This window comes from Maylandia zebra, linkage group LG7 (assembly GCF_041146795.1).
Source record: "Maylandia zebra isolate NMK-2024a linkage group LG7, Mzebra_GT3a, whole genome shotgun sequence".
In the NCBI taxonomy this organism is placed as follows: Eukaryota; Metazoa; Chordata; class Actinopteri; order Cichliformes; family Cichlidae; genus Maylandia; species Maylandia zebra.
Window position 1 is genome coordinate 7,359,844 of NC_135173.1, and position 24,150 is coordinate 7,383,993.

Here is a 24,150-nt window from a genome sequence, read left to right on the forward strand (position 1 = left end):
AGCGCTATCCATGCTACGTAATCGAATCGCTGTCCGCTGTGTTCATTCAATCAGTTCTTTCTGACATACCACTGCTAGAAAAATAAGTCATCCAGCCCGCACGGTGGCGCTAACGATTTGCTTGGCTTTAGGCATACAACCCCACGAGAAGGAATGCTAAGGTAGCTATAATTCATTCTGTAATGATTTCAAAAATATGTTTTCGGATACATAACACGATAAAACAGATCAGCTGGGTTGCTTTTGTAATAAAACATAGTTAGATTAAAAACTGCCTTTTGCTAAATTACTGAAACGTTAGCGTAGCGTCATGTGTTCGCCAAGTAAACATGCGTTGAAGGGTCGGTAGTGCAACAGCTACAATAATATGAAAAGGTGAGGCAACCAGCATTCTACGTTTATCATTCGGTGGGTAAAATGATAGAATTAGCTACGTAGTTCACGTTTCATCTGTGTCTAGCAGCATTATTGCAAAAGTTTAGTTAATTTATACACATTTTAGTAACACCTGAGTGAAATATCAAAGTGCAAGCAAGTGATAATAGAGGCTCACAAAACCACAGAGAAGGCTGTAAGACACTCAGCAGTAGGAAAGTACACATTTAATCGTGTATAGAGGCTCTGTGGTGCCTAGATAAAGCTGCATTACGTCTCAGTTTGCCTCCGTCACGCTGTCTTATCACGATTGATCAGTGTCATGTCAATTAAGTTTTGAATCAATGTCTTCCAGCTCGAGTGAGAAGTCCACATGAGGTGATGCTGCATGTGTTACGCTGTCCTCTGAAGAGGACTCGTATCTCTTTACAATGGATGAGTCTACGTGGCTTCTGCTCCACCAAGCCTCACATACTTCAGGGCGAGGACTCCACACAAACCCGCCTGAACCCCCTTAACATCCAGATGCTGTCAAAAGGTCTTCACGAACAGATCTTTCGAGGGCTGGAGCCAGAATACAGAGAGGAGGCTGTACAGCGCAGCATAAGGCACTTACAGAAACACCAGCTGTGGGGAAAGGACACCTCACTGTTGCCCGATGTCGACCTGAAACTCCCCAAAATGTATGGCAATGACATTGACGAGCACTTCTGTCACTTGGCCCAGACACAGAGCCTTCCCTACCTTGAGGCTGCCACCAAGCTGAAACTGGCAGATCTACCACCCATGCCTCAGGAATGGAGCTGGGAGGTCGGCTGGACACGCTATGGGCCCACTGGGGAGAGTCAGAAAGTAGATTTTCCAGATGAGTCAGCTCTCGTGTTTGATGTGGAGGTGTGCACAACAGAGGGACAGTGTCCCACTCTGGCTGTTGCTGTTTCTCCAACCAACTGGTAAGAAATGAGCAAAAATGGGACAGGGTTGTATAGAACAATCCATTCATTTGCTTTATTCTTATGTTGTTGTAGTTGTTTCATACTTAAAACATTGTGTCTTCCATTCAACAATTGCTAACAATAAAAAGTTTTAAAGATAACTGGTACGTGCCTCAGTGATCTCTGTGTCCTATTTTTCTAGGTACTCATGGTGCAGTAAGCGTCTGATTGAAGAGCGATACTCCTGGTCAAACCACCTGACCCTTGCTGATCTCATTCCGCTAGAGACACCTTTCAACTCTGCTCGCCCTCCAGGGGGTAAATGGAAGGAGAGACTGATTGTGGGCCACAATGTCAGCTTTGACCGGGCTCACATTAAGGAGCAGTACCTATTAAAGGTTTACATCCTATTCCTCACATGTCGTTTTTACTCCTCACTTTATAAAATCCTTTGGTCACTTCTTTTTGTATGAATCACTATAATGCCCAGTAGCTTTTGTATGTTTGTATTCGCTTCCATAAGGGTTCAAAGGTGCGCTTCATGGACACCATGAGCCTTCACATGGCCATTTCAGGGCTAACCGGCTTCCAGCGCACACTGTGGATGGCCAGTAAGTTGGGTAAAAAGAGGGGTCTTCAGGAGGTCAAGGAACACATTAAGAAAGCTGGGAAGAAACACAAGGGCCCAATGGTTTGTCCTTTTCTACTACAGTTCACCTACGTAATATTTTGAGGCTATCATTTGGTATTTGGAAGGCTCTTGGCATAAGTGTGACATGATGTTGTGTGCACAGATCGGCTCCTGGGACTGGGTGAATATTAGCAGCATTAACAACCTGGCTGATGTCCATGCTCTGTATGTGGGAGGGCCGCCACTGCAGAAAGAAGCCAGAGAGACCTTTGTGAAGGGGAGCATGACGGATGTCAGAAACAATTTCCAGGTCAGATATGTGGCAAAATGTGTGTCTGATTAATGTGAACCATTTGTTAGATCTTGCATTTGGCCTGAATGGACACTTAGGCAAAATAAATGTGATTTTGCTGACACCTACAGGAGTTAATGCAATACTGCGCCCTTGACGTTAAGGCCACACATGAGGTCTTCACAGAGCAGCTGCCCCTCTTCATGGAGAGGTCAGCAAATCCCAACCCAAAGCTATTTTATAGTCATCTTTATCTTCTGTGTACAAATGTACACAACACAGCATTGTATAATTGTGTTGTCTCTGCTGTGTTTTTATAAGGTGCCCTCATCCAGTGACGCTTGCAGGGATGCTGGAGATGGGTGTGAGCTACCTTCCTGTCAATCAAAACTGGGGGCGATACCTGGAAGATTCTCAAGATGTTTATGAAGAGCTTCAGAGAGAGATGAAGAAGTCTCTAATGATTCTAGCGGATGATGCATGTCAGCTTCTGGAGAATGACAGGTGAGACCAGCACTGATTTATGTCAAGCTTTGAAGGTTCTTTTAAAAGCATTTACACTGCATAAGGTTTGTGTGTTTATACTAAGATACAAAGAAGACCCCTGGCTTTGGGATCTTGATTGGGACGTGCAGGAGTTCAAGCAGAAGAAAGTTGCAGCCAGCAAGAAGAAAGGCTCCAAAAAAGCAGATGACAAACAAATCGCCACTCCTCTTCCAGACTGGGAGGAAGGTCTGAGCTCAGACACTAATTCAGAATATTTGTGTAATTGGTATGATATATCTACTAGGGGTGCAACGATACACAAAATTCACGGTTCGGTTCGGTTCGATACTTTGGTGTCACGGTTCGATATTTTTTCGATACAAAAAAAATGTTCATGCCTTTTTAATTTGTCATTTATTAAAATTATAAATATATATTTTAACTCAAAAGTACAGTTTTTAAATTTAATGTTGCTGAAACAAAAGTAATTAAAAAAATAAATATATCTCAGGACTCTCAAAATTTCAAAATCCCTGGTAGCCCTTCGGGCAGGGACTCTTCAGTTTTTGGTAGCCCAAAATAAATGTAAGTAGCCCGAATAAAAAAGAGAGCAATTTTTTGATTGATGTTTTGTTTCCTTTACAATATTATACTTTAATGTATAATATTGTAAAGGAAACAAAACATCAATCAAAAAATTGTTGAAAAACAAATTACAACATGTATAAAAATTACAATCATCAACTCAAATACTTGGTTCTAATTGAACAGAAATTTCTATGAACTTGTAAGAACTGTGTAGGACATGAATCAGTCTGTGTCAGATCCTGAATTTGAAATTTCCGCTGAAGTCACGGGTAAGAAACAAGTGGAACCAAGATCTAGGCCATTTGCTTTTTGAAGTTTGCAAAGACTGCTAAATTTTGCCAGTGGTAGTTCACTCTTTGCAACATAGTACGCTGTTCTAAACAGATTTTTCAGGTTTGTTTTTAGTATGTTATTTGCAATTGGTGTTTGTTCTGGGAAAGATATTGCAGACTGAGCAATAATGCATTTCTTGCATTTCTCATGGCTTCTAATGGGGGCCTTTCTTAAAATGACTGGTCCCAGTAACAAAGGCGCTTGTCGACTCAGAAATCGAGAGAAAACCAACAACACACCCGGCAGAACATTATGTTATTTACACGGGTGCACATAAGTGGTCCGCATGTGCGCATTCGCTGTCAAAATAAAAGACGCGCGCACCAGATAAGAAGTTGCAAGACGCGTTTGCGTCCATATAAAAAGCACTGTTTTTGTCCGCTAGAGTGGGATTTTCACGGCACATTCTGCACCACATCTCTGTGCGTTCATCATTTGTTTGAAGCCAGCTCACCTCCTGCAACCACTTTTCCGAGAATACGTGCTTCTTTTGTGGTTCGGACTCCTTCTGACATTTCTTTGGAGGTAGAGAACACCAAAGTAATTGCTTAAAGGAGCTTCTTCGACATCTTTAAGAGTTTTAAACAAATGTCTGTCCTCCTCCAGAAAATCTTATGTATGCAAACACGTGTTGCAACTTCATATCTTGTGCGCGTTTTTGGGGGGTTTTTTGACAGCGAATGCGCACCTGCGGACCACTTATGTGCAGCCCCGGTTATATAGCTCGTCATATTGCAGCCACAGAAATTCTTTTGTCCATGAAACCATAAAGCTGCACTTTTTTGCCTTATAGTCTGATTTGTCATAACTTTTCCGTTTTGTGGTAAGCTTTTCTTTGGCTGTCACTTCTTCACCCTGACCTGTCTTATTTGGCTCAGCAGAACTAAAATATATATCCTGCTGCTTTTACACACACACGCATAACGGTCAGCGATTCTCTGCACGATCAACCTCTCACATGTTTAAGCTTGCTGCGGGAGATTTCACTTGTCATGTTTGCATAGTAAGCTAACGATTGATAAGACGATGTCAGAGGAATTGGTGCGCAAATTATCATCACTCACCAATCAGTACTGTCGCTCTCTATACACAGTTCGCGCGATTGCAAAGTGAAAGCAAAAAACAAGCGCAAATTCAAATGCGATTTCAATATGTCACATATTGACAGTGGCTCACCGATGCCAATGACATAATTACCCAGCTACATTTCCGAAAGAATGCAAAAGCATTGACATATATTTCTCCCTCCTACAATAGCCCGATGGGCAGGGCAGAGATAGATTTTGGTAGCCCGACTGAAAAAAATCGCTAGCCCCGGGACATCGGGCTAGCGATTTTGCAAGCCCTGTATCTGATTGAGGAATCACTCATCTTTGGAAAAGAGAGTTTATTACAGAGAAATGGCTCTTTCCAAAATAAAAGCTATACTATACGCTTCTTCTGGGCTATATTCTCGGCAGCATATTGTAGCGGGTCAGGGCTGTTCGGGGTTCTGTTTGTACAGTTATGTTTTGTTTATGTTGCCATAGTGACGGGTGACGCGCTCTCGCTGCGACGGTGTGTCCTTCCGGGGTCAGAGGGCGCCCTGTGTGTTGTTGTTGTTGCTGTGCGGTTGCTGCGCTGAGCAGTTAGCTAGCGGCAGTGTTCTTCTGCAGATGTCAATAAACGGCTGTGCTCCCTGGCTAGCTCACGGGAAGCAAGACCAAACGACACATCCGTCTCCTCGTTGTCTGAGCTCGCCACATTGGTGTCAGAAGTGGGATGATGGTGGCACCCCATGTTCTGACCCGAGTGACTTTTCCCCCGCCGGTCGTGACCGGCCGGTGCACCAAAAGAAGGCACCTGGACATTTGTAAAGTGAAAGCAAAAAACAAGCGCAAATTCAAATGCGATTTCAATATGTCACATATTGACAGTGGCTCACCGATGCCAATGACATAATTACCCAGCTACATTTCCGAAAGAATGCAAAAGCATTGACATGTATTTTTCCTTCCTACAATAGCCCGACGGGCAGGGCAGAGATAGATTTTGGTAGTACGACTGGAAAAATCGCTAGCCCCGGGACGTCGGGCTAGCGATTTTGCAAGCCCTGTGTTACAGGCATGGCCCTTTAAGGATGAAGCCTGATGGGAAATGTATTCGGGATGTGTGTAGCGGGACTGCCTGGTGTGTGTGTAAAGAGAGAGAGCGGAGCAGGGGAAAAGTAACGGTTAGCTACAGAAGAGACGAAAAGAAAATAAATAAAAGGAATATAATAACTCCCTCGACAGCCAGAGTTGTGTCGGCGATGCTCGCTGTGAGTAAACTGTTTCAGCCCACTGTACGCGGTGTTCCTGCCTTAGAGAAGAAATAAAGTTCGGTGAAGCAGTTCCCTACGCCTCCTTCGATCTTTTTGCTAGCGGAGTTGACCTGTATAGTAAGCTGTTGCCGGCTACGAGTCAGTTACGGAACCTTCAAGTAACTGCCAGAGGTTTCCTTATTACGGTTCGGGGCAGCGGATCTGGCGCGGTAACACCTGTATCTGATTGAGGAATCACTCATCTTTGGAAAAGAGAGTTTATTACAGAGAAATGGCTCTTTCCAAAATAAAAGCTATACTATACGCTTCTTCTGGGCTATATTCTCAGCAGCATATTGTAGCGGGTCAGGGCTGTTCGGGGTTCTGTTTGTACAGTTATGTTTTGTTTATGTTGCCATAGTGACGGGTGACGCGCTCTCGCTGCGACGGTGTGTCCTTCCGGGGTCAGAGGGCGCCCTGTGTGTTGTTGTTGTTGTTGTGCGGTTGCCGCGCTGAGCACTTAGCTAGCGGCAGTGTTCTTCTGCAGATGTCAATAAACGGCTGTGCTCCCTGGCTAGCTCACGGGAAGCAAGACCAAACGACACATCCGTCTCCTCGTTGTCCGCCACATTGGTGTCAGAAGTGGGATGATGGTGGCACCCCATGTTCTGACCCGAGTGACTTTTCCCCCGCCGGTCGTGACCGGCCGGTGCGCCAAAAGAAGGCACCTGGACATTTGCAGGACTTTGTGTGGGGCAATGGGGTCGTCAGGGACGACTGGCCCCTTAGGTGGGGGCTGTGTAGCGGGTCAGGGCTGTTCGGGGTTCTGTTTGTACAGTTATGTTTTGTTTATGTTGCCATAGTGACGGGTGACGCCTTTTCGCTGCGACGGTGTGTCCTTCCGGGGTCAGAGGGCGCCCTGTGTGTTGTTGTTGTTGTTGCTGTGCGGTTGCGCGCTGAGCAGTTAGCTAGCGGCAGTGTTCTTCTGCAGATGTCAATAAACGGCTGTGCTCCCTGGCTAGCTCACGGGAAGCAAGACCAAACGACACATCCGTCTCCTCGTTGTCTGAGCTCGCCACATTGGTGTCAGAAGTGGGATGATGGTGGCACCCCATGTTCTGACCCGAGTGACTTTTCCCCCGCCGGTCGTGACCGGCCGGTGCGCCAAAAGAAGGCACCTGGACATTTGCAGGACTTTGTGTGGGGCAATGGGGTCGTCGGGGACGACTGACCCCTTAGGTGGGGGCTGTGTAGCGGGTCAGGGCTGTTCGGGGTTCTGTTTGTACAGTTATGTTTTGTTTATGTTGCCATAGTGACGGGTGACGCCTTTTCGCTGCGACGGTGTGTCCTTCCGGGGTCAGAGGGCGCCCTGTGTGTTGTTGTTGTTGTTGCTGTGCGGTTGCTGCGCTGAGCAGTTAGCTAGCGGCAGTGTTCTTCTGCAGATGTCAATAAACGGCTGTGCTCCCTGGCTAGCTCACGGGAAGCAAGACCAAACGATACCTCCGTCTCCTCCTTGTCTGAGCTCGCCACAATATTAAACATATCAGGTCCCCATAAGGAGAATCATGTGCTAACGGCGGTCTAAATGACTCGGGTAAAGTTTGTAGCATGCATGCTTGTTGTTTTTTGTGCTTCCACTTGTCTTTGCACTAGGATGATGTCGGCGTAAATGTGCAGTCATATTCGTTGTGTTCCCACTAGTGCTGTCAGCGTTAATCTCGTTGAAATGACGTTAACGCCACAACACGGCAAATCTCCGTTAACGATCTACCCCTGCATGGGGCTAGACGGCCAACACGTTAACGAGCTAACTGCGCTAACACACTAGTTCCCACCCATGTAATTGAGCATTGCGTGGCACATCCAACATACTGTTTTACTTTAGTCCATGACGCGCTTACCTTCAGGGTCATACTTCACATGAAAACCAAAATAATTCCAAACGCTTGCCCTGCGCTCTTCCTTCTGCTGTCTGTGTTGAACGCTCAGTGGATCTGCACTCGACAGTGCAGCCTAGGCGGAGTAGTCGAACGCAGATTCACTGAGCGCTCAACACAGACAGCATCGTCAGAAGGAAAGTTGATAAAATAAATTACAAATTTTGTATTGTTCATATATATGCATACCGAACCGAAAGCACTGTATCGAACGGTTCAATATCGATACGAGTATCGTTGCACCCCTAATATCTACAGTGCACACAGACTATTAATAAAGTAACAGATAATTCAGTTGTGTTATATTAGACCCAGGTCCACCATCTGAAGAAGAGATGGAAGGCCCTCGCCCCAGCCGGCTAGCTGTTGAGAACCTAAAAGAAACAGTGAATCGACTTCCAAAGAGAAGGCAGCATCTACCTGCACATCCAGGGTAAGATCGCTCTCACACACACCACGGAGCCATTTCCAGTTCTGTTTCCCACTGATGGTGTAAGTCAGTTCTTTTTCCTCATTTTCTTCTTTAGGTGGTATCGTAAGCTGTGTGAGAAGATGTCTGACGACAGCTGGTCACCTGGAGCCAGTCTGATCAGCCTGCAAATGCGACTGACACCTAAACTGATGGGTTTGACTTGGGATGGTTTCCCCTTGCATTACACAGAGAAACACGGGTGGGGGTATCTGGTACCTGGACGCAGGGATAACCTTGATTCCCAGGAGGAAAACGCCGGGCCCGTGTGTCCCCACAGGTGAATCACATACTGCTCTCAAAGTAAAAACATGGCAGGGTGCTTTCACATCATGACCTGATCTTAGCAGGACGATCATTGATGGCTGGAGATTTTTAACAGTGTATTAAAGTTTTGTTGTTTTTCACAGAGCTATTGAAAGTGTGTACAAAGAGTACTGTGAGCAGCATAGCAAGGAGCGACCGGACTATCTGGACTCAATCCCTTCAGATGACCTCATGTTAACAGACAGCACGGTGTGGACAAAGGTACATAATATATCATCATGTTTGGAGAATTTTGCATAGAATATTGCAACATGCTTCAAACAGATACCACATGCACTACAGACTGTTGGAATTTGCAAAAATCTTTCATCAAATTTAGACCTTTTCTTCAGTATCAACAGTAATACATGTGATTGCGGTTGGAGTTGATTCATCGGGGCTACGTGCTCTGAACGGATAACACATCTACCTTAATAATGTTTTTTTCTTATTGTCATGTATAGGTGGAGGAATTAAGTTCCCTGGAAAGCCAGATGGAGGAAAACGCCCTCAGAATGAGAAAAAGTGCAGAGAAGAACAAAAACAGGGTGAGTGCACAGGCTTGTAAGTTTAAATTACACCTATCGTGTCAGGTTTAGTGTTTCACTATGATTTGTTTATAACATACTTTGTATTCTTTACCAACAATAGTCTACAGATCCACATTATATGAAAGAGGGGAGTCATTGCCATTATCACCATGGAAACGGCCCCTACAATGATGTCGATATACCAGGTTGCTGGTTTTTCAAATTACCTCATAAGGTGAATTTATATTATTAATATATATCATAGGCACAGTGTTGTTCCACCAAGCTATTTTTACCTTGTGACCAATTATTTGTGTTTAAAGGATGGCAATCACAACAATGTCGGCAGTCCGTTCTCCAAGGACTTCCTGTCCAAGATGGAGGATGGCACTCTGAGAGCAGGAAGAGGTGGCACCAATGCAACACGAGCTCTGGAAATCAACAAAATGATGTCTTTCTGGAGGAATGCCCATAAACGTATAAGGTACTCCCATCAGAGTTAATCAAAGTAATTCAATAACAAATAAACTTTAGTAATGCTAAAAGGTCTTCTCGTAGTTCTCAGATGGTGCTGTGGCTCAGAAAAGTAGAGCTTCCCCGTTCTGTCAGCAGGTTTGTCTAATATTTTTAAAAAAAGAAAAGATTGATTGATTAGAGATAAAGTAATGAGGGTAATGAATGTAACATTTCCCCAAAGACACAAAGATTTTGATGAGGAGGGCCAGTATGGTGCCATATTACCTCAGGTCGTTACTGCTGGAACGGTAACACGTAGAGCTGTGGAGCCGACGTGGTTGACTGCCAGTAATGCACGGGTAAGAAGCAGAGCCGACACGCTAATCTGGATAAGTCTGAAAATACTGACCAGACACTAGAGCAATTCTGTATGGGCTTTATTCTGTGTCAACAGCGGGATCGGGTAGGCAGTGAGCTAAAGGCCATGGTGCAGGTACCACCTGGATATCACCTGATAGGAGCAGATGTAGATTCACAAGAGTTGTGGATTGCCGCAGTGCTTGGAGAGGCTCACTTTGCAGGCATGCACGGTATGACAGGTTTGGTTCTAAAGAAATCTACAGAAGGAGACTTTATGTGTCTTCCTTTAATGATAATGCTGCATATGTCTCTCTGTGGTTTAGGTTGTACAGCATTTGGCTGGATGACCCTCCAGGGAAAAAAGAGTGAAGGCACTGACCTGCACAGCCGTACCGCTGATACTGTGGGCATCAGCCGAGAGCACGCAAAGGTGTTTAACTATGGACGCATATATGGCGCAGGGCAGCCCTTTGCTGAGAGGTTGCTCATGCAGTTCAACCACCGCCTCAGTCAGACAGAAGCTGCCAGTAAGGCCAGACAGATGTATGCCCTAACAAAAGGTATACGCAGGTAAGTTCAACGTAGGGGTGGGTTTTGATCATCAGTTTTCCGATTAAACTCGATTCTAGCTTGAATAACGCGATAACGATTCATTAAAATCCTGAATTGATTCTTAAATATAAATTTATTTTGTCCGAAACGCCAGAATCTCAGGTTAAACCTCACAAAATTTTGACAACCACCAAACAGCTAAAAACGCAAATGAGAGCAGGTACACGGATTCAGCATGAAGACCTAAACACAAGGTGCGGAACCGCCGACGGATAAGAATCAGTGAGATTTTGGCTTTCTCACCCGACTGCACGTACACGCCGTCATGCCGACAGCTCACAGATTCTGATGCGTCGGTGGGTCCGTGCATTGTGTTTACGTGGGGTTTTTTTGCGGTAGATTCTGGAGCTGTAGGCTTTGTCTCTCTCCAACCAAATTTGACTGAACCAGCAGCAAAAGAAGATCCAAACTACGCTTCACATTTCGCTTCACATAAACATCGTCATGTATTCCCTCTTACTTTTGCTGTTTTGCTTCCGCCACGGTAAAATGACACTTCGTGCACAGCTCTCTCTCTCTCAGTGCACTTCAAGAACAGTTTCTTATCTAAAAATCTGTTTTCTGCATTATTCGCTTGCTTATTACGCACAAGTCTACCGTTATGTACAGCGCTGTCGGCCGCTGTTTTTTGTTTTTTTTTATTTAAATTTGACTTCCGACAAGAAAGCCTCATTTCTGCTGTTCAATATTGAAGACATTTAAACTTTTTAAAATTTTGCAAAGTTGCAAAACACTTAACTGTGTCTCTAATTAAACCTGCGTAACTTTGCTCTGCTTCACTTCAGCAGCATCAGGTAATGTTTATATGTTGATTAATGGTTTTCTTCTGTTTTTGTTCTACTGCACAATGTTTAAGGTGGTAATCTGCTATAAAAAGACAGGTGTTTGTATTTGTCAGATATCATTTGTCAGAGGACGGCGAGTGGCTGGTGAATGAACTGGGTATAGATGTGGAGCGGGAGGAAGATGGAAGCGTCTCCCTCCAAGAATTGCGGAGGATCACTAGAGTGGCTTCACAATCGTGAGAACGCAAAACACAAACATTCACAAGTGCCTGGCTTGCAATAACCCATTTACTGTCCCTGAATATCCTCCTCTCAGGTGCTCTCCTCTTTAATTTTGCTTTTTTTGTGCTCCTGACACCATCTCAGTTCTCGACGGAAAAGATGGGATATTGTTGGGAAGCGTCTGTGGGCTGGAGGTACTGAGTCGGACATGTTCAATAAGCTGGAGAGTATAGCCCATTCAAAGAACCCGGCCACTCCTGTTCTAGGCTGCAGGATCAGCAGAGCACTGGAGCCCAATGCGGTTAAAGATGAGGTGATTGACTAAAGCTGGCAACAGGAGTATAATATATATATATATGATTTAATCTGAGTATTTAAAGGGATATGCATGTTTTGCCAATACAACAAACGACCAATGCATTACTCAAGAGGTCAGTCAGAGTGCTCTAAATGGCAAAATAAACTCTTCATTAATGTCTCCTTTCAGTTTATCACCAGCAGAGTGAACTGGGTGGTTCAGAGCTCTGCAGTGGACTACCTCCATCTGATGTTGGTGGTCATGAAGTGGCTCATTGAGGAGTATAACATTGATGGCCGCTTCTGCATCAGCATCCATGATGAGGTGCGGTACCTGGTCCGCAGTGAAGACTGTTACCGAGCAGCTCTGGCACTTCAAATCACAAACCTCCTTACAAGGTGTGCTCTTAGCTGACCGTATATTCTCACTGACAAACTGTGTGCTCTATAATGGATGGTTACTGTGTTTCTCTTCCTGCAGGAGTATGTTTGCTCATGCTTTAGGCATGCAGGACCTTCCCCAGTCTGTAGCCTTCTTCAGTGCAGTTGACATTGATCAGTGTTTGAGGAAGGAGGTCAACATGGACTGTGTGACTCCCTCTAACCCCACAGGTGTGGAACGAAAGTATGGTCTACCGCCTGGTGAGTTCTGCACACCATCACCAGCCTTCTTCCAACATTAAGAGTAGTATATTTATTATACAAATGTTTCTTATAAAAAGTGCACAGGAAAGACAGGACAGCTTGTCTCATTACAAAATCTAAATGTAACAAATTCAGACGCAAGAACATGCAATTTAGCTCTAGCACTTAAAGCTACAAAAATGCTCGTGTACAGACCAATTTGTTTTAAAACAACACCTTACAAAAGTTGGACTAAACATCTCTTTAAAATACAATAATGTATATGGAAAGTAATTAAATCCACCTCTTAGCATGACCACACAGTATTCAGTTAGTCTTCAAGAATTTTAAGAAAATCAACAGCACAGCTTGTTTATCACGAGAATTCCTGAAAGGAAGTAAATCAAATAAGTTTCAAATTTCTAAATAAGCCAAATTAGAAATGACTATTTTAATGTAATCAAGACAAAGACAGATATAAACTGTGGTTGGAAATACAAGAAGGCTTTTTGATAAAGTGAACTTGAGGAACACAATCAGAATACTAAATAATGTGTGCAAACTTTCCACAGGTGAGGCCTTGGACATCTACCAAATCATCGACATCACTAAAGGCTCTCTAAACAAAGGGAGATAGCTCTTTGTGGACCAGACAGCTTTTATTCCAAACATACAACTGCCAGGACTCCATTCACCCGCTGCTGCAGTCTGGACGTGTGTGCGTGTGTGTAGCAGTGGTGCCCAGTATGACCTCACTGTTTCCTCTTCTTCTGTTTGGGTTCTTGTGTCTCGGTGGTGTCCTGTGACTCTGTGGTCTGAGAGCAATGGAAGAACAAAGACAAACAAACAAAGAGATCGTGTTGAAGGGAAAAATGATCTACTTTTAGCTCAGAGCATTCAAAGCATCAAGCTACATGCACATTTCAACCGTGGGAACAGTGTGGATATGGAGTCAGTTTTATGGACTCGTATAATAAAGTAAAAGTGGAGAGAAGAGGCTGTTGTGTATGTTGAACAGTATTGAAGCTCCTGTGGAGCTGAGCTAGCGCTTACCACCTGACTGTCATCCTGTTCCTGCAGGGCTGCATCCAGAGTAGCGGCATTGATGCGGAAATCTCTCGAAGTGCTCAGCTTCATATACTGCATCAAGTTTACCTGGAAAAACATGCAGCTAGATTTTACAGTGTCCAGAGGCCTGCAGAGTTTTAAAAAAATGTATATATTTTTTCAATATTTACACAAACCTTTGATTTCTTTGAGAGTGTGATGAGATACTTCTCATACTGCTCAATGCTGAAGATCAGGTTGGGGATAGCTTTAGTCTCACGCAAAAGTTTTGCCTTCCAAGAGGAAAAACATAACAGATTTGTTTATATTTCTTTGTATGCATATATTTCATTATTCTAAAAACAAAATTTGTATTGTTCAGTCCTCATTCATTAAATTTACAAGAGGCCTTACAGAAGCACCGGTGTTCACGTCATTCCTTCTCTTTTTCTTTTTGTCATCTGCACCTCCACCACTGATGTCTCCACTCTAAGAGGAATAAAAAGCATCTTGTGTCATTTCTGTAACAACAAAACATTAATGCAACGGAGCTGGACAAACTGAACCATGCTAATACCTGAGCATATGTGATAAAAGAATAGCACTGTGGTGTTAGGTGGGAGCCAGATAGTTTGACCTGCAAATATGAAAGAGTTAGTATGACGTTAGATCTATACAGGAAAATTTGAGCTAGGTGACAGTAGCTTGGACTCACCAGCTTCTCAAAGCGAGCTGGCAGCGACCCGTGCTGGCTGGCACACACCTGGATATACTAAAGTAAAATGAAGATAATGTAATGTTACACTCTGCAAGCTGCCCTGACATTTTCACTCAGAACATCAAGTTGACAAATACACACATATTTGACCAGCGTGGTGAGGATGGTATACGTGCGGGTCAGTTCTCTTAACAGTGTAACGGTGCAGGTGCCCAGCAGCAAGGCCGTCTGGACCAGCTCACTTAGCGCTGTTAAGAGAGTCCCAAGCTGCAGCGTCACTGCTTTCTCAACTGGGTCCTGCCGACCTGCAGTCTGTGTGGCTTCACCTACACATTTATGAAACACAGCATCACTTGCATTTTAGCCCCACTTGCTGACAAATGCATCTCTTCCTCCTCAGCATTAATCAAAGTGAGCATCAGTGTGAAAGGCTTCTTACCACAGCCCAATTTGTCAGAAGCTGTCTGACTTTTCTTCCTGGCAATAAGCCAGTCCACTTCATCAAGCACTCTGTCAACCTGAGACAGGACCAGCAGCTGGGACAAGACATTAACACGAAGAAGAAGGTGAGCAGGATAAGCAAAGGCATAACTCTCACAGCCAGTCAGTCAGAAAACCAACACTTACTGCTGCTGTTGAAGCAGTTTTCATGTTGACAATGGCAAAATTGGACTGCTTTTCCACCTCCACATCCTGAGACAGGAAAACAAAAGAAATCAGTTCACAAATGCACTTTAATGTGGGTGTATGAAGGTTACAGTCATCAGTGTACTGTGGGAAAGAAACTTGGATTTAAAATAGTCTTGTTTAACTTGTTTGATCATTAAATTCTTTCATATGAACTTGAGTGACATTTCATTCTTAATCCATAATGTCTGAAATGATGTTGGCCCAGCTTTGCAGCTATAACAGCTTCACCTCATCTGAGAAGGCTTTCAGAAGGTTTGGGAGTATGTTTATAAGAATTTTGAGCATTCTTCCAGAAGTGGATTTGTGAGGTCAGACACTGATGTTGAACAAGAAGGCCTGCTCGCCATCTCTGCTCCAATTCATTCAAAAGATGTTCTCTTGGGTTTAGGTCAGGACTCTGAAGGCCAGTCAGATTCTCACCAAACTGGCTCATCCATGCCTTTATGGACAGGTATGGAGTCATGCTGGAACAGAAAGGGGCCAGCCCCAAACTTTTCCCAAAAAGTTCGGAGGATGAAACTGTCTAAAATGTCTTGGCATGCACCATACCACCGCCAAACCCAGACTTGTCTGATGGATTGCCAGACGGAGAAGCCTGATTTGTCACTCCAGTGAACACGTCACCACTGCTCTAGATTCCAGTGGTGACGTGCTTTACACCACTACATATGATGCTTTGCATTGCACTTGGTGATGTAAGGCTTGGATGCAGCTGTTTGGTCACTGAAACCCATTCCATGAAGCTCTCTACAAATCTTCCAGAGCTTATCTGAAGTTTGGAGGTCCGTAGTGATCAATGTTGAGAAAGTTGCCGACCTCTGCGCACTATGTGCCTCATTATCCGCTGACGCTGCTCTATGATTTTACGTGGCCAACTACTTCCCAATCCCAGTCATTTTTTGATAAAACACCAGTAACAGTTCACAATTGAATATATGCTGGCAAGGAGATTTCACAGCTGGACTTGTTGCACGGGTGGCTCCTGAGAGCAACCCTTTCTCTCACAAATGTTTGTAGAAGCAGTCTGCATGTCTAGGTGCTGGATTTCATACAGCTGTGGGCGTGGAAGTGATTGGAACACCTGAATTCAATGATCTGGATGAGTGAATGAATACTTTTGGCAATATAGTCTGTCGATCAACTCTAGCTGTGTGTGCAGTTTTATATAATTAAATGAGTTGCAGTAATAACAGTATCAGTATAGTTTAATGCCAAATTGTGCTCTGAACACTGCAAAGAAAAATTGTTCGTACCTGATCAATATCTCCCAGTACGCTGTGGATGTCTTGGCAGAGCTCCAGCAGTAGGCCTACAGGACTCTTATAAAGAACATGAAGGTTGAAGAGGAGAGAGAGCAGCCCCTTACAGAAGGCAGAATCCTCTAAAGGGAGAGAAAACCCCCACACACATACACACACATCAGGAAATGGCACCTAATATGCACCTAATATAGACACAGAGGTTAAGTAAACTATAACTTACCAAAACTGGTCTCTTTGCAGATTTTCACAGTCCACGTGATCATCTGAACAAACTGTTAATTAGATAATAGTGAATTAGAACAGGAGTATGTTAATTTGTTCGGTGGAGTGCATTTAAAAATAAATTTACCTGCTGGGAGGAGGGCTTTAGCTGGCGCGAGAGTACGCTTAGGATGCTGATCAGAAGCTGAGCCTCTTTGCTGTTAAAGTCTTCCTCACCGCCACTTAACTGTGTGAACAGCGCCCTCTGTTGACGGGCAAAGAAAACTGGATTTTAGCAAACATGTCATACTTAATAAACACAGTTTTCTTGTATTATTTAGTGTTAAATCAGAAGCACCTGAAACTGTCGGATGTAAAAGTAGTTCATCTCTACAACATCGCCTTCGTCATCTTGCTCTGTGCCATTTTCTGCATCATTTCAAAGAAACACATAATGATTAATTCCTGTATATTTTTTGTTGCTACAAAATGTACTGCTTTTTCACTGCTTGTCCAACCCATGGTAGAGAGCAGCTGGGCCATCTTGTTTGGGTAGCGTTGTTGGCAGGTTGTGAAGATCCTGAGCAAACCCTCCAGACACAGCTGAGACAAACTGGAGCGCTTCTCCTTCTTTCCCCCCTCCTCAACCACGCTGGGGATGTTCGTGTAACGCCACATCAGGACACTATAAAGAGACATAGACAGAGATCGTTTATTCTCATTTTTGGTCCTATAAGTATTATAATAAACAAATCGTGTGCTGTCATTTAGCCCAAGAGATTTCTACCTGGTCATGTCACAGAGGAAGCGGAAAGTCTTGTCTGCGTTCTGTCCATCTGGGCCATCTGTGTGTCCCGTTTCATCCAGCTGCTGGATCTTCTGCACAACCACGCTCAGTATATAACGCACAAACTCTCCATTTGAACGAAGTACTGAGAGAGCCTCCTCTCTGCTCTGAGTGTTATCCCTGCAAAAGAAGATTTGATCTGATTTACCATTTCTAATTCTTATCCATGGAATTTGACTTTCCAAGTTTGCATAGTATTTCTAATTAGCATTTTAATGAATAGATTTAAACAATCAGAGTGCCTACAATTAGCTGCAAACTATAAATAACTGATTTTATTAAATTCCACAGATCTAGTAGTAGTCCATGTAAGCAACGCTAAAGAAACCATTTACCTGAAGAGCACAGTGATTGATGTTGATATGATGCCCATTGAGAATAAACTGCGGGGGGTCTTGTGTGAGGGCACCCGACCCTTTCCAGACTTCTCCTTCAGGATCTCAGACAGCTTGTGGTAACGGCTGAACAGCTCGATGATCTCCTCAAAGCACCTTTTACTGCAAGAAACGGGGGAAGATACAATGGTAAATTATAAAAAGAAATCCTCGCTGCATAATATGGCATATGTTTTGTATGATGCATAATTAAATTAGGATGATTAACTTTGTTAAACTTTTATTTTGGTAAAGATCCAAGTATTTTTGTGTTACTTCAATGAAATCAGCTATAGGGGGAGTGCTGGCTCTGTGTATCAGTCAGTAAACGTAGTGACCTGAACAGTTGCTGTGGGTTTATAAATTCAACTGTGTAACACAACAACACTTTCTCAAAATGCACAATTCAAAAACAGGTGCTTGTTACCTGTAGTTGGCTTTGATAAAGTTGTACTCCATGAGGACCTCATACACTCCCATCACCAGCACAGCATAGATATTATTCTTCACTCCAACACTGGATCCCATTGAAAACTCAGCCGACTTGTCCTGATCAGTATACACACATTATAAGACTTAGCAATATTGGAACAGACCAAGGTTCAGAGCCAACGTAAAAGCAAGGAAGAGCAGAATAATCTGAAATCTGCTAAGGACAAAGAAGCTGCTTGCTCTTGATCTCAAGACATACCAGTTCAAAGTCTTCTAGTTCGCACTTGATCATGCGTCTTGTCATACTCTCTAGAATAGCATGTAGGTCCGACCGGTATCCTTCCTCCTCTTCCTCATCACCATCACTGTCATCGCCATTGGGGTTGGCTGACTGGCGTGTGTTTTGCAGCCACATCAAGCAATGTACAGTACAGCTCAGCAGATGGGCCTGAAACATAACACTATTTATAGCTCGCATATCAGTCGAAATAAAACAACTTGCAAATATGGTACAGTGCACACAAGAGTACCAGAGGCTCCTGGAGGTAGACTTGGTCTCCGTGAGCAGTGATGCATGGTTCCAGTTTCACTGGGGGCAGGAGGTCTTGTTCAGGCTCGTAGTACCGCTTCAGCTAAGGACAAGCAAGCTTCTGATACATCATCAAGTCCATTATAACTAAGACAGCATGCAGTTAACTCATACATATACATACCTGTGACAAAAGGGTCTGCATGATGGAGCTTGCAAGTTGCGAGTTACGACGAAGAACATCAAAAAAACCCTTAAAAACCACAAGAATTTTCTTTTTCAGTATGAAAGTAACATTTTTACAGCTAAACCATATCTATACACATAAATAACGAAAGAGTAGAGGTTAACTCAGATTCGTTTTTCCCTTTAGGGATCACCACAGCAGATCATCTGTCTCCATCTTAGCATCCACCTCTTTCACACCGTCCCCCTTCATGTCCTCCTTCACTACATCTATGAACCTTCTCTGTAGTATTTCTCTTTTCTTATGCCTGCCAGCTTCATATTCAACACCCTTTGTAAAATGTATCCACTAACTATCCCAGGTTCACGTCTCTAGCCCTTTCTTCACACTGATAAACATAATAAGACATGACATTAAAAAAATGCTTCTGACCTCATAGAGCATGAGGCGCACATCAGCCTGCTGGCTGAGGCAGCGACGCAGACTGCCGAGGATCTCCAAGCAGAATGCTTCATTGGCAGCTGAGTTGTATCGCGAGTGAACATCCACTTGGATCTATGAATTGTAACAGAAAGACAAACCAAAAAATTAGACGGTTCCACACCTGCAGAGTGTTTCTAGCACACTTTCTAGAATCAAGTATGTAAAGTATACAGAGTTTTACTGCAACTGTACCTGACTGGAGGAGATTGCCTGGCTACACTGACTCGAGGCCAAGCTGCCCAACACTTTGAAGTTCTTCAGAAGCAACAAGAAGCCTGTAACTGCAGACTTCCGACCATCCAGTTGGCTAGTAGAGTCAAGTAAGGGGGTTGGTTAGTATAAGCCACCCTTCTTTAATTGCACTTTAAAGCTGTGTTAAGAATAAAGTAACACAAACCTGGAAAACATGGCCTTGCGAAGAACTAAAATTAAAGCATCTTTTAAGGACATGCTGACCTTGAGCAGGGGCTGAAGATTAAACAGAAACCAACGATTACACAATAGAAACCTCTAGAGCATTTATGTGTATCTGTTGGCCTGTTTAGGTACCTGGACAGCTTTGAGTAGACCTTGAACGGTGGCCAAAGGCAGGTATGACAAGTGGTCAAACGTCTCTGTCACCTTAGAGGATGACTCCAGAAGGATCATTGGGGCAGAGACCACAATATCAGAGAAAAGGTCTGAAGAAGAAAAAAAAAAACATTAAAACACAAGAATAAAAAAACAAAAAACAAAAAAAACCTGTCAAAACATAGTCTATAAAGTCAAAAAATGCTGCTGTGCATCTATAACTTAACCCTGCTGTCTAGAGGTTGTGTTACCTAAGAAATGACTGACAGGTGAGGCTGTCTTTGTGACTAGTCGATTTAAGACCTGCTCCAATATCTCTCCCCTGATAGGCTCATGCATCTGTTAAAGACATAAAATACACAATATTTGCATGACATTGAAAATCCTTTATTTACAATACTTCATAGCATAAAATTTTAACAAAAAATGTTACCTTAAAGCCCTGGAGTAGCACCTGTCCTCCTAGCTTACACGCTTGTTGAGTTGGTGTTCGGGCTACAGCTAGAGAGCCTTCTGTGGTCTTGCCAAATGGTCCAGGTTTGGGTCCAAATGCATCCATCAGGAAGAAGCCCAGCTGCACTAGCCCTTGGGTAACATGATCCCATCCGAACACACTATACGGATGGAAACGTAGACCTCATGTGAGAGGTTAAAATACAAATACTGTTTGTGTTGTACCATGTCATTTATTTTTGTTGAGGGTGTAGCGCGGTGTGGTCTGCGGTGCCGCTGCAGGGGAGGCGGATAAACTTGAGGGGCATCCGCAATCACACCTCGTCGGCATAAAGAGTCTGTACTGGGTCCTGTCAGTTGTTGTTGTTGGTATGTGTTGGGCTGTGAGCTGCGGAGCTGCAGCTGACTGTGTGTGTGTGTGTGTGTACAGCAACCGCGAGAAAAGTGGTGAATAAAGTATGCTGAACAGCATGTACATGTCACCGTGTGCTTGCTACAGTGCCTTTATCCGGGGAGCCTGAACAGCCCGGCCCTCCTCCACTCCCATGCCGTCGGGGAATGCTGGTGGGGGTCGCGGCGGTGTCAGCCAGGACCAGATCCAAGATTCTCAATCACCTGCACCCCACGCTCGATCCGGTCCTGGAGTTCTTCCTGTTGGCGGCGTGACACTGCCGCCTGCTCTCGCTGTGTGGCTGTCAGCTCTGGTCCTGGGTCTGCCGTGGCCCCCCTCCTGGGTTTTGGCAGGCTGTGAGCTCTGCAGCTCACAGCCTGACACATACCAACAACAACTGACAGCACCCAGAACAAACTCTTTATGCTGGAGAGAGGTGATTGCAGATGCCGCTCAGGTGCATCCCCCTCCCCTGCATCGGCACCACAGACCACGAGCTGCCACAGAGGGGCATTACCTTATTTTGAAAGAAATCATGGAGAAAGAAACACATCAAGTTTTTCTGTTGAAGGTATCAAATAGAATACATAAATCAACATTTTGCTCTTCTTACCTGTTCTGGACTGTATCCAGTATCATCTGAGCCACACTGCAGTGCCCGGGTAGGAGGTCCTGTAGTAACTTTGACCCCTGTTGTAGCTGCTCGTCCTTGAAGCTCTTGATGATGGCCCCTTTCAAAAGTTCAAATACCTTCCAAAAAAATCATCATCATCAAAAATGAAATGATTAACACAAATGAATAGGAAAGATAACATGAATTAAGACTCTACTGAGTACGGGAAGTAGTGTGTAGTGTAGATTTCTAACCTGCTCTTCATAACGCTGGATACGTGCCACTGAGAGCAACAGGGCAACACTGAAAGGACACAAGTCTGCATACGATGTCTGCCAAAATGAAAATCAATATCTATGACACAGACTATCCGTACAAATATAACAAACAATTCTCAAACTATTAAAACAACAAACAGATGAGCGATATTATACATAACCTTAAAGCCTTTAAGAAATTCCCTTGCAAGCTCATGGTCTAGTCTTATAGCAAAGACTATGTGGAGGATAGCAGTGCCCTCTACATGCCTTAGCTGGTCCTGTGGAATAGACTGAACCTCTAGATCCAGGCTGCTGAGAAGCGGATGTACAAGTTAAAAAAAACCAAAAAAAAAAAAAACCAGACAGTCAGTAAATGGAAAGTTTACAGAAAGATGTATTGTGACTATAGTAAATCCCACTTGCAGTATATGAAACACTCACTCTCCATGTTTCTGCTCCTCTTCTTGGCGAGCGTCCTGCTCCTTAAAATAACCTACGATTCCGTCCAGGACTTGTTTCTTACAACCCTAACAGACAAAGAACAAGACCGGCATTTAGATGACTAACACAAACAGAAACATGTGTTGTTGAAGACACACTGTCACACACCTTTGCAGACAAAAGCAGCAGCTGGTAAACCAGCGGCGGGATCTCCTGCAGATCTAGTTTGTTGAACATCCTCAATACTTTCTCCACCACAAACTGCAACTCCTCTGATGACAAAGGCACATCCCTAAAATGAGGCAGACACAGTAAAACATTTTAAAAGGAACTAAAAAAATGTAAAATACACCAATATTGAAATAAATTCTATTATGATGGAAACAGAAATATGTTAAAGCATGCAATGAACTTAAAATAACAAAGTCCTACCTAAACATGGTTGTCAAGTGGATGACACACTGTGGATCCCATCTGCATGAAAAAGACCATGTAATGTAAATAAAAATATTTTTCAGTCATCTGCAAATCATTTCATCTCTACATCACAAACTGGTAATTGGACTAAAACAGAACATAAGACGTTGGCACTGAGGTACTTCATCATAATCCCTTTCATTACATGACCATGTAATTTCTAATAAATTAGGCATGAAGGCATCTAAATAATAAAATACTGCCAAAATACTACAATATATATATTAGCATATCACTATATATATCAAATGCGACATGTCCTCACCTGCTCGAGCAGAGGCTGTTAATCAGCTGCTTCTTATACTCCTCACCACTGAGTTCCCCTAAAGTTATAATAAAAAATTGTGTTTTAGACCTTATAGATTGTGACATATGTGATATTAGGTTAGACAACAATGTTGATCACAAAGTACCTTTGCCATAAGACAAGGCTTCACATGCTGCAAGTGCAGTAAGAACTGTAGGAAACAGTTCCAGAGATTTCCCACTGCTCATTTTCCCCACTTTGATGGCATCAACAAAAAGAGACCCCAGTGTTGCAAGAGATGGCCCGGATAGTGTATGAGTCTGTGTATTAGATTAAAACAATCATTCTCATTCATATGAAAAAAAGAAAGTGTCACAATATATTTCTACTTATCTAATTCAAGTAGTTATAAATGATAGGATTGCAAGTCAGATCAGGACAAAAAAAACCTGTTACAAGCACAAAAATCAAGTAGACCCAAAAGCGTAGTTCCAAAACACACTTATTTGATTTAATCAACCAGTTACATGAAATCAACATATTTGGATATAGCGTACATCAAATCTATAATAACTTCTGTATAACATAAATACCTCCAGCATAAGCAACCCAATGATATCTGCTGCCACCTCAGTCTGAAGATCCCCAGACTCACACAGAGGGATGCAGTGCTGATACAGGAGAAGTCTACGATTTGCCCCAGCAGTGGAGCTGGGTGGAGAACCTAAACAACAAGCACAAACTATACATTTATTACATACCTTATCATCAAGCAGAAGTTATGCATATATGTTAAATGATTCTGACATGGTGTATGAGTGAATTATATTACCTTAGCTATCTTGCGATGTTTCACTTACAAGAATGAATGTGTACAAACCTTTAAATATGCCTTTTATTATGGTCCCAACCTTCTTGCCCTTCAGTGCACTATTGGTAATCGTGTTGGTGAGCTAAACATTGTGTGATAGATAGTAAGAGTATTTTATAGGTAAAACAGACATGACTTTGGAATTCCAAATGTGTCGCCCTTAGTTTGTAAAATAACTTACCTGGTCATCGGTCAGGGTTGAAAGGTATTTCTGTAGTTCGGGGATATTTTCTTCATCTGACAGTGAGACAATTTTATCCATTTCTGCTTTCATTGTCCACCCACAGATTGACACAAGTGGCTAGCAACTGTAGAATAAGCTAGAAATCTATCTCGTAAATCTCAGTAAGTTTATGAACGTTATTATTTTTATTTTACTTCTACTTATCGATTATCTAGTTGCATTTAATCCTGGGCATCCTGTTTAAATTAGTTGAAGGTAAATTACTCAGTAATATTATAACTTTATCGCTGTTGTGTTTCTAAAAAGTTTCAAGCGAACTTCCCGCCAGACGACACTTCCTGTTTTGCTTTGTGG

General features: G+C 43.3%; 2 protein-coding genes across 4 annotated transcripts; one reads left to right on the forward strand and one right to left on the reverse strand.

Moving 5' to 3' along the window:
* The first annotated feature begins 85 nt into the window (after positions 1-85).
* On the forward strand, positions 86-13,984 carry polg (polymerase (DNA directed), gamma). 3 transcript variants are annotated; one of them, XM_076885639.1, is made up of 23 exons: positions 86-161; positions 731-1,328; positions 1,513-1,708; positions 1,804-2,001; positions 2,105-2,251; positions 2,365-2,444; positions 2,555-2,737; positions 2,823-2,965; positions 8,168-8,291; positions 8,386-8,607; positions 8,738-8,855; positions 9,098-9,181; positions 9,285-9,398; positions 9,487-9,647; positions 9,722-9,775; positions 9,861-9,978; positions 10,074-10,209; positions 10,303-10,549; positions 11,490-11,612; positions 11,743-11,911; positions 12,086-12,294; positions 12,377-12,537; positions 13,092-13,984. In XM_076885639.1, the coding sequence occupies exons 2-23, from the start codon at positions 757-759 to the stop codon at positions 13,154-13,156; spliced, it is 3,624 nt and encodes a 1,207-aa protein (XP_076741754.1). In that variant the 5' UTR covers positions 86-161; positions 731-756; the 3' UTR covers positions 13,157-13,984. The 3 variants fall into 3 exon arrangements, with proteins under 3 accessions (XP_076741754.1, XP_004563496.3, XP_076741755.1); XM_004563439.4 differs by having other exon boundaries at positions 1,834-2,001; XM_076885640.1 differs by lacking the exon at positions 86-161 and adding an exon at positions 207-375.
* On the reverse strand, positions 12,575-24,148 carry fanci (FA complementation group I). The gene is made up of 37 exons (XM_004563437.4): positions 23,794-24,148; positions 23,622-23,694; positions 23,335-23,465; positions 22,908-23,061; positions 22,760-22,817; positions 22,450-22,491; positions 22,186-22,309; positions 22,018-22,103; positions 21,756-21,888; positions 21,571-21,648; positions 21,317-21,453; positions 20,293-20,473; positions 20,111-20,198; positions 19,839-19,969; positions 19,687-19,757; positions 19,482-19,596; positions 19,239-19,361; positions 18,804-18,872; positions 18,621-18,722; positions 18,350-18,538; positions 18,086-18,207; positions 17,620-17,781; positions 17,225-17,404; positions 16,956-17,122; positions 16,796-16,866; positions 16,586-16,702; positions 16,457-16,508; positions 16,228-16,355; positions 14,912-14,977; positions 14,724-14,820; positions 14,426-14,610; positions 14,282-14,338; positions 14,144-14,203; positions 13,981-14,055; positions 13,764-13,859; positions 13,573-13,674; positions 12,575-13,334 (listed from the first exon to the last, which is right to left on the reverse strand). Exons 1-37 carry the CDS (start codon positions 23,884-23,886, stop codon positions 13,272-13,274), a joined length of 3,978 nt encoding a protein of 1,325 aa, XP_004563494.3. The 5' UTR covers positions 23,887-24,148; the 3' UTR covers positions 12,575-13,271.
* Between the last annotated feature and the right edge of the window lie 2 nt (positions 24,149-24,150).

What these genes read in the sequence shown, in the direction of transcription:
- fanci (XM_004563437.4), bottom strand. Translation starts at nt 23,886, where the DNA reads ATGAAAGCAGAAATGGATAAAATTGTCTCACTGTCAGATGAAGAAAAT. An exon ending in TGCTACTCCAGGGCTTTAAG is followed by an intron (nt 20,199 to 20,292) that starts GTAACATTTTTT and finishes TGTCTTTAACAG; the next exon opens with ATGCATGAGCCTATCAGGGG. An exon ending in AACTAGAAGACTTTGAACTG is followed by an intron (nt 18,208 to 18,349) that starts GTATGTCTTGAG and finishes TATACTGATCAG; the next exon opens with GACAAGTCGGCTGAGTTTTC.
- polg (XM_076885639.1), top strand. Translation starts at nt 757, where the DNA reads ATGCTGCATGTGTTACGCTGTCCTCTGAAGAGGACTCGTATCTCTTTA. An exon ending in CAGCTTCTGGAGAATGACAG is followed by an intron (nt 2,738 to 2,822) that starts GTGAGACCAGCA and finishes GTTTATACTAAG; the next exon opens with ATACAAAGAAGACCCCTGGC. An exon ending in CTTCCCCGTTCTGTCAGCAG is followed by an intron (nt 9,776 to 9,860) that starts GTTTGTCTAATA and finishes ATTTCCCCAAAG; the next exon opens with ACACAAAGATTTTGATGAGG.